Below are 9,714 nucleotides of genomic sequence, written 5' to 3'. Positions count from 1 at the left end.
GTGGAAAGTTTGTCCAGCAGGCTAAGATAAAAGTTAGGGAGGAGGGACTTGGGGGAGGGGCGTCGGAGATGTGATAGGTGGAAAGAGGTCAAGGTGAGGGTGATAGGTCAGACTGGGGTGGGGGCGGAGAGGTCGGGAAGAAGATCTCAGGTTAGGAAGGCGGTGCTGAATTCGATGGATTTGACTGTCAAATCCATCGAATTCAGCACTGCCTTCCTAACCTGCGATCTTCTTCCTGACCTCTCCGCCCCCACCCCAGTCTGACCTATCACCCTCACCTTGACCTCTTTCCACCTATCACATTTCCGACGCCCTTCCCCCAAGTCCCTCCTCCCTACCTTTTATCTTAGCCTGCTGGACAAACTTTCCTCATTCCTGAAGAAGGGCTTATGCCCGAAACGTCGATTCTCCTGTTCCCTGGATGCTGCCTGACCTGCTGCGCTTTTCCAGCAACACATTTCCAGCTCTGATCTCCAGCATCTGCAGACCTCACTTTCTCCTCAAAGATTTCAACCTACTGCGAACCCTCTAACCAGCAGGATGCCCAGCAGGGGCAATTGGGGGCGGCCACAGGAAACAGCTTTGAGATTCTGTTCAGGCAGCATATGGGAAGTGAAGGGAGTTGAATGGGTGAGGTCAGTGTGATTAGGAAACAGGGATAATATTTGTGAAATGGTGTACCAGAGAAGAGCTGCCTTTCTCTTGGAGGGTCTGGAACTGGGTATGGGCCCTCCAGCTGTGTTAGTCACTGGGTGTGTTTCTGTGTGTTCTGGACATGGTGCTGCCAGTCCCCTAGGGCCACTGCCCATATGATCAGCCTTTCTCTGTAAACCTCTGATATTTATTGAGCTGTTTGACTGTAGGGGGCTTCACAGCTCCAACCTGATCTCACCCACAGGCTGTTAGGACACTTTCAGACAGCGTTGAAAGGAGATGTACTTGGGCAATGAGTTGTGCTGGCCCAGATGGGATCCATTCTCTGAACCAGGATCTCAATACAGAAGGATACAAGATGCAGGAGTGGTGGAACTGAATTGTTTAAGAAAAAGGATTTGATAGGGTTGATAAAGAAAGAACAGTACTGGCCATTTGGCCCATCCAGACAGCAGCAAAGCCTGATACCTTTCTAAACTAAAAGCCTTTTGCCTCTATGCTGTCCGGATCCCTCTATTCCCTGATTGTTCGTGTATCAGTGAAGATGCAGCTGAAATGTTGCTATTGTATCCACCTGTACCCCTACCTCGTTTGGCAAGGTATTCCAGGCACTTACCATCCTCTGCATTAATAAAACTGATCTCTCTCATCTCCCTTAAACTTTCCCCTTCTCCCTTATACTTTGTAATTGTTATTTCTACCCTCTTGGCAGGTGAGGGGAGAATCTGACTATTTGTTCTACTCCATGTCTCTCATCATTTTCTAGACTTCTATCAGGTTGCCCTCAGCCTCCAACCTTCAAGTGAAAATAAACCCAAGTTAGTCCAATCACTCCTCACAGCCGATACCCTCCAAACCAGGCCATGTTGTGACACAGCAACTGTCCCCTCTGGTGGGCCAGGGAGGAGTCGGTGCATTGGGAGAGCACTCACACAACGGGGAAATCTGGAGCTTATTGCCCCAAAAATGTTGCTAAAGTTGAAGACCAATTGAAAATGTCAGAGAAGAGATGGATGAGTTCCTGTTGTGGAGGGGGGTTACAGAGAGCTACAGAATGAGAAAGGTCAGTTAAATGAAGAGACAGCTAGCCTGTTATCTAAACGATGAAGATCCAACAAGCTGAACAGTGTATTCATCCTTTTGCTCTGAACAGTTTCCGTCCAACGTGAAATCAATCAAACCTGCTGCACTGCTCGATAAGACCATGGCTTGTCTGATGTGGGCTCCACTTCACTTTCCCATAACCCTCGACTCTAGCATCAGTCAAACATTTGTCTAACTGTCCGAGGGAGTGGTTCCACAAACTCCCAGCTCTCTTAGAAAAGCAATTGGATCACTCAGTCTTATTTCTAAACTGTGACCCCTACTGCTAGATAACCCCATGGGCAGACTCTGTAGTGTCCCTCCTCAGACTCTAACCTGTTACAGTAAGATCACACCCTCCCCCACTTCTGAACTGCAGTGAGTGTAGACTCCAGCTGCTCAGTTGTTCCTCATAAAGCAACATTTCCCTGGGGTTTGAGGGACCATGCTACTGGGCTGTTATAGGAAAGATGTGAATGTATTGGAGAGAGCGCAGAAATGATTTACCAGAATGAGAAACGTCAGTGATTAAGAGAAATGAAAGAAGTGGGATTGTTGTCGCTGAGGGCTGAGGAGACCTGATAAACGTTTTCAAAATCGTGAATGGGCAAGATAGAGTCAGACAGCACAAACACACCCCCTTTGGTACAACTTATCCACACTGAGCAGACATCCCGGTCTGATCAGTCGCATTTGGCCCATAGCTCTTTTAAACCCTTCCTATTCATGTCCCCATCCAGGTGCCACTTTCTCTGGCAGCTTGTTCTATACATGCAGCACCTTCTGAGGGAAGATGTTAGCCCTCTGGTCCTCTCTAAATCATTCCCTCTCTCGATCTCTAATTCACAAATGTGATAGGAAGTAGCTATTCCTGATTGTAAAAGGGAGATGAGGGAACAGAGTTAAAGTGATTTGTGAAAGAAGCAAGGGGGGGCGCGTGGAGTTTGAGAGAAACTTTTGTCAGCAGCAGCTCCTAGGGTCTGCACTGCACAGCCTGGGAATGGTGGGGGGGGGGGGTGGCGCAGGTTCAATTGAGGCATTACAAGGGGCATTACAAGGGGCACTGGATGGTTACTTGATGGAAATGGTGTGCAGGGTAATGGGGTGAGAAAGGCCCTGGGTAATGATGCCTGTTTGATGAGCCAGTACAGCATGACAGGCTGTAACATTGTGATTCTGGGACTGTCTTTTTTAAACAAATAAGATCTTCAAATTATTCTGACTCTCAGTAGTTCTGTGATTCCAAGTTAATATTACCACCGCACAGCCACTCCTTGCACCTTTTGCTAGTCAGCGCGCTGAGAATCCTAGCAATGATCTCACTATCTGGCTCCCTCCCCAGCCTCCGACACACCAGTCCGTGTGTCCGTGTTTCTGTCTGTGTTTCTATCCGTGTGTGTGTATGCAATATTTGTGGTGAACATAATTTCCTGAGTCCGTGTCGTCACCACAGTCGGTGCTGAAGGTCTAGCCAGATTTGTCTGTATTTCCCTTCCCCACCCACTGCCTGGACCCTGTGTATCTGCGCTATCCCTGCTGGAAATGTCCAGAGAGCTGGATGTGGGTGTTCAGGAGGCATTTAACTGGCATTCTGCCACTCAAGCACTCAGAATAACTCAATGACAAGTTCCGGAGAGACTTACCTCAGCCATTTGCATCATCTCTGTCTACTGTCAGAACAGGAGCAGACCATTCAGCCCATTGCTAACTTTACTATTCCATTAGAGGTTGCTGTACTAGTTGTGTTCTTGCAGAGACTTGACTGACCATTTGATAAACCTGGCCTTGCTTTCCAGCTGACTGACCAGAGAGTTTTGATTTGCTGATGGTTGTGTCTCAGTTGTAGCCCCCAGTCACACCCTGACCTACGAGGTTATGGGTTCAAATCCCACTGCAGGAGCTGTTGCAGTTCTGCAGAGGGGGCCTGTAGTGAGAGTTCAATATTTTGCAGGTCCTGTTAGGGCAATGTATGTACAAATTTGTGGAAGAAGTGGGATGGTGCCAGTCTGTCTTTGTATTTAAAGAAAAATCTAGATTGTGAAAATGTTGTCAGAGACAGTTAACAATTTTTTTATATGCAGTCACGTAAATGGAATTCCGATACTTTAGCAGCCTCCTCTGCAGGAGTGTCTCAGTGGTATCCTAGACCCTGCCATTTTAACTGCTTCATCAATGACCTCCTTTCTATAGTAAGGTCAGAAGTGGGATGATTGTTGGTTGCACAGTGTCAGTCTGATTCATGACTCTTCAGATACTGAAGTAGTCCATCACCAAATGCAGCAAGACCTGAACCAGTAGTATCCGGTTTGGACTGACAAGTGACATTTGTGTCACACGAGTACAAGACAATGACCATCTCTAACAAGAGAGAAACTAACCGTTGCTCCTTGATATTCAAGACCATTCCCATCACTGAATCCCCCACAATCAATGTCCTGGGCGTTACCCTAGTTCTGAAACTGAGCTGAACTCTCCATATAAATATAGTGGCTAAAAGAGCAGGTCAGAGGCAAGGAGTTCTGCTGTAACCTATATCTCTGTAAATACTTCCAGGGCCAACACACCCTCCCTATCTCTGTAACCCCCTCCAGCCCTAACACACCCTCCCTGTCTTGTCACCTTCTCCACCCCCATGTTGTTCCTACAGATCATTACAACTCCTTCAAAAAGCTTCTGTTTAACATGTGTGTTTTGGCCATATTTATCATTGATTTCAATTTAATAATGGTGTATGATTTTTTTTCAGGTTTGAGGACAGATCCCTGACCGATTTAAACCATTACCAGTAACCAGGAGGACAAACCCGAGAACTGCTTCCAACCTCCGCCCGAGTGAGATCTTCAGGCCCTGATGAAAGACAGAGGCTTCCTCTCTGACGCCATGTCCAGACACACCGTCCACGTGAACAGGAGCCAGAGCTCGTGTACGTCCCCTCGGGTGGAGACCATCATCCTGAGTGGGTCCTCAGTCAATCGCAGCCAATCAAAAGCCTCCTACCCAGACCCAGAGCGTATTTCTAGAGGATCCCAATGCCCTCCTGTGAGGTGGGTTTGTCGGGAGATCTCCCCTCCGTACCCCAGCTGCCCGTTACAGGACAAGCCTGAACCAGGGCAGGGAAGATCCCAAACCTTCATGGTGAACTCCGTCACCAACCAGAAACCTCCAATCCATGATGGATGTCGGCGGATCACGGCAACTCGAGTAAAACCACACCCTGATCCCCAGGAGGTGCCAAAACCCTCCCAGCAGGCCCGGAGCAGCTCTGAAACATCAAAATCAAACTGTGCTGGAAATGATCCATTATCACCAACCTTAGACGCAACCATTGAAAATCTTAACAACCTGATTTTAGAGCTGGATCCCACCTTTCAGCCAATCAGCACCCGTGACCAAGGAAATGGCTTCGTGAGTGGCAACAGCAGGTTTCTGGACAGGGCCAATGAGGAGGCTCCATTGGATGGACATCATCCAGGTAGAGATTGCCGGTTACCATGGTTAGCTGTACAAACACAAGTCACACTGAGAGACAGATGGAGTCTCCCCACAATGACCGAGCTTACAAAACCCCCAGCACTCAGCCTCCCTCTCTCCAGCTGCTTCAGAATTTCCTGATGCTTTTCCCACACGGGACTGGGATATGTTCAATCTCCAACTGAACCCTGTGCTGGGATACTGGCTATGGGTCACTCATGGGCTGAGGGTCATGCTTGGGATAGGGATCACAGGTTAAGGGTCACGCTCTGGCTGTTTGAGGGTTGAATTCTGCTGCTGGGTCCAGTGGATGCTGATTGGTTAGGGTGGTGTCAGGCAAAAGATAGGCCAATAGAAGCATTTTGCTGAGATTTTGCAATATAGGAGGAGGAATGGAGTTGGATGACCCTTTGAGTGGACCAGCACAAGTTCAATGGGCTGACTGGTCTCCTTCACCATAGTCCATCCACTGAGGAGCACAGTGGGTCATTCTGCCCCTTAATAGTACATTTTAATCAAGTTGCCTCTTCCTCTTCAGAACTCCAATGGATACAAGCCCAACTACTCCTCATGAGACATGAGTTTCGGAAACCTTCCCTGAATTGCCTTCCTTTGAGCAATCCTCTAGGAATGCCATCCCAAGTGTATATTTCTGGACAATTCTACTAGAGTTGGCCAGTGAGAGTGAGGTGGGATCTTGTGGCACTGAGCCAATCAGCATCCTGTTCCTGATTTATTGAATTAAAACAAAGTTCTGTAAACATTCAGCAGCCCTGGCTGCATTGTGGAGCAAGAAGCAGGAGTTAACGTTTTGAGTTGAATGTGACTGTTCTTCAGTCTCTGACATTTCCGATTTCCAGACTGTGCAGTGGTTGGACTCACTGGGTCAGTGCGAAGGTCAGAGACTCCATTTCTGTGCTCATTGGCTTGCTCAGGGTGGGAGGTGGTAGGAATGATCAGGCAAGGATCAGGATATTATGGGATCTTCCTGGACACTGGGTGAATGTGTGCCATTGGGAGGGGCATTGAGGAACTGCTGGGGTGGGTGGGATACAGTTCCACATGAGGATGGCCATGGGGTTGAGGAGGTGGTTGGCCACTCAGCACCAGAGAGTGGGCAGAGTGGGGAAATTGCTGGAGAATGTTCAAACCTCACAATCTGACTCAATGCGAGCAGGAACACGCTCTGTTTTAAGCTGCTTTGGCTCAGAGTCCGTCACGTGTTATTGAATGGTTGACTTTGTTTTGTAATAATTTCCTGTCCCTCCAGTGCAAATATAGTTAGGGTGCAGCTCATGGAGAGAACAGCGTTTGCTCTGACAGTCTGCAAGCCTATCAGCAGCATTTAATACCAGCTGATAAACACAGGCCTGCTCGATCGATGTAATCTGAGTCCTAGAGTCATACAGCACGGAAATAGACCCTTTAGTCCAACCAATCCACGTTGACCATAATCCCAAACTATCTTCACACACCTGCACTTGGCCAGTATCCCTCCAAACCTTTCCCATTCATGCCCTTATCTAAATGTCTTTTAAACACTGTAACTGCGCCCACATCCACCACTTCCTCTGGAAGTTCATTCCACACAGGAAGCACTCTGTGTTTTAAAAAAAAAATTGCCCCTTATGTCTTTTATAAATCTTTCTCCTCTCACCTTAAAAATATGCCCCCTAATCTTGAAATCCCCCATCCTAGGGAAAAGACACCTGCCATTCACCTCATCTATGCCTCTCATGATTTTAAAAACCTTTATAAGGTCACTGCTCAACCTCCTCCTCTCCAATGAGAAAGGTCCCAGTCTCCTCTTATAACTCAAACCCTCCATTCCCAGCAATATTCCTGGTAAATCTCTTCTGAACCCTCTCCATCTTAATCATATTCTTCATCCAACAAGGCAACCAGAACTAGACACCGTTCCAATCTCTCCCAATTCCTCTCAAAATCTGTCTCCTAATCCGAATTCCTAACCCTGTTAAAGTCTCTATTCCAAACCTTGTCCCAATCTCTGTCCCAATCCCAATTCCAATACCAGTCCTATTCCTTTCCCAATCTCGAACTCAACCCCATTCCAAAGCCTGTCTCTATATCAATCCATGACCCTGTCCTCTGTTTCATGCCTATACCTTTTCCCTGTATCAATCCCAGTCTCTGTCTTGATCCCCATCGCAATCCAGGTCCCATACCTACTCCCAAACCGATTCCATTCACCATCTTCGAGACCCATTGCACCAGGGTCTCTTCCTCCATCAACTTATTTCCATAGGCTGATAGTATTTAACTTGTTCCACTCTCTCTTCCCCCAGGAATTCTGATTTATGATGAATGGGATTCGGGAAGAATAAGCAACTCTCTGCACAGCAGCACATCAATCAATGACGATCACCAATCCAATTCACTGGGGATTCAAACCACTGGCACTTCGACCAATCCGCAAAACCGTCGGCTGGTAGGAATATACAGCAGCTTTAATATACTGTCTGTCGGTGGGCGTGTCTGTATGTGTCTGTTCACACTCAACACAGCGTGACTCTTTGACACTGCTGAGTCTAACAATAAATGTCAGATTTATTTTCTCAGATTGTCCACTTATAAGCCAATTCTCTGATTAGATCTGAGGGTTAATTACCAGACACACACTGCTTGATGCATGGACTGTATTCACAGTAAGGACTCAGTGGGTTCAGTCTATCAGACACTGCAGAGCTTCCTCTGACAGACATTCTGTGAACGAGACTTCAAGAGCTGACTGTCTTCAAACACATGCTCATACTCTTAGATAACTCGAATTGTTGCCTGTAACTAATGTGTTCTCTCTGCAGCCCAACTCTTTTGGATACAACAGGTTTGATGGTGGACAGCTGCGGTCCGCCCCCTGCTCTCTGCCTGCTCCCCCAGCTTTCTCTGGTTCTACTGGGTCACCACACTGTAACTCCTCTCTTGGTAAGATATAGCATTGTGTGGGGTTTGTAAATTTGGTCAGGAATTTCCAACAAGGTCTCTTCACCAGCCAAGATCTGCTAACACTGACTACACAGCCCCAACAGAAACCTCAGAGACATAGATCCTGAGATCAAATTCCTGAATAATAATATCAACATCATCTTTGAACAGACTCCTGAGATAAACCACCCGCCTTCCACAACTGGGACAGGTACACCTATGTTGCTTTTATCTTCTGAACAATTACTGAAAGAGTTTCTCTTTGGGTGACACATTGAATCTGAAAAGAGGGATCTGATCTTCAAACTCTACCCAAAGGGATAAGTAGGACCTTGGTTCAATGTTTGTTCCGACAGTGTGGCGCTCCGTCAGTGCGCTGACCCTCCGACAGTGCGGCACTTTCGGATATAACGGGACCATATTTGTTACAACTTACTGGAGCAATGCTCTGGAAATAAAGCCCCACTATTCCTTGAGTTATGACAAAATGTGAAAAGGTTTAGTCAAACTATCTAACATTCCTGATAAACTTTGATTAAAGGCAGGTGTTCACCAGGTTTCTGTACTTAACAAGAAAATAACTGTTCCACAAGCAAATGGTCTTTAATATTTCCTCATTGCCATTGATTAAAGCTAACATCACTCTACAACTTAAACCCTATCCCTTCCTAAACTCAGCCCTCTCCCACTCCTTCACAAACAGACTGTCACACAAAGACAGACACGAATTAAAATGATCAGGGAGCACAGGTCAGTAGCTCTCGTCCAGAGCACAGAATTTGAGTTGCTTTCTTTCTCTTCTTTTCCCCCAATTCCTTTTTGTTGTTAACACAATGCTGTTTGCACACCAATGCTCTCTTTCATTCACTAGTTGAGAGTATATCCTTGCATTCTCTCTTTTGAAGGTGTTTTATTCCTCCTACAGTGGGGGGGGTTTGTATAGAACAGTGAGTGGAAGCTGTTCCTGGAGCTTCTCTCTGGCTCTTGGGTGGAGATACTGGACAGAGAGAGAGAGTCAGCGATTTGCAGGTTATTTACCCTTTGCCGCACTGGCCCCACAGGAGTCATGGTCACTTGGTCAGGGGCAAATCACAACATTGTTGTCAAGCAGTTGTCCTTCAATTGGGGACCAATGACTCAGTGACCCTCTGTGATCTTCTGCTCTCCTTGTTCCATGAAAACACAACATTGTGCACAACACACCCCAGTGGGACATGGCTTTTAAAGCTGCAGCCATCTGTTTGCATTGACTCCCTGAGTTAAAGTAGTTAACAAACCAAAAACAAAGGAAATAGGAAACGTGGCCTTGACATGCAGTGGCTTCATTATAAATATCTGCAGCAGGAAAAGCTGAGATCCTAGCAACCTGGGCAATCATGTTATAAACAAAGCCACTTCTAATCAGAATTGACGTTTGTGTCTTAATCTTGATGAGTCAGTGATATCACTCAGTGTGGACGTGTTTAAAAGACTGACAGCATTCAGTAGGCTGTCGGCAGCTGGCCACTCCCCTGTACTGACCTGGAGAAACTGATCCTGATTAATCTGAACATGACTCAGGGC

The 9,714-nt window shown here is 46.8% G+C and overlaps 1 protein-coding gene across 1 annotated transcript in view; it reads left to right on the top strand.

Moving 5' to 3' along the window:
• Nucleotides 1-9,714, top strand: part of LOC122539706 (tensin-4-like) — a 36,243-nt gene that overhangs the window by 6,803 nt on the left and 19,726 nt on the right. The window contains exons 2-4 of the mRNA XM_043674712.1: nucleotides 4,484-5,209; nucleotides 7,515-7,657; nucleotides 8,031-8,151. Of these exons, the coding sequence (XP_043530647.1) occupies nucleotides 4,588-5,209; nucleotides 7,515-7,657; nucleotides 8,031-8,151 (886 nt within the window). The 5' untranslated portion in view covers nucleotides 4,484-4,587. The remainder of the gene's footprint in view (nucleotides 1-4,483; nucleotides 5,210-7,514; nucleotides 7,658-8,030; nucleotides 8,152-9,714) is intronic.

This window comes from Chiloscyllium plagiosum, chromosome 33 (genome assembly GCF_004010195.1).
Source record: "Chiloscyllium plagiosum isolate BGI_BamShark_2017 chromosome 33, ASM401019v2, whole genome shotgun sequence".
Taxonomy (NCBI): domain Eukaryota; kingdom Metazoa; phylum Chordata; class Chondrichthyes; order Orectolobiformes; family Hemiscylliidae; genus Chiloscyllium; species Chiloscyllium plagiosum.
The sequence above is the reverse complement of the archived record's forward strand: the minus strand, read 5'-3'. Positions and strand labels throughout refer to the sequence as shown.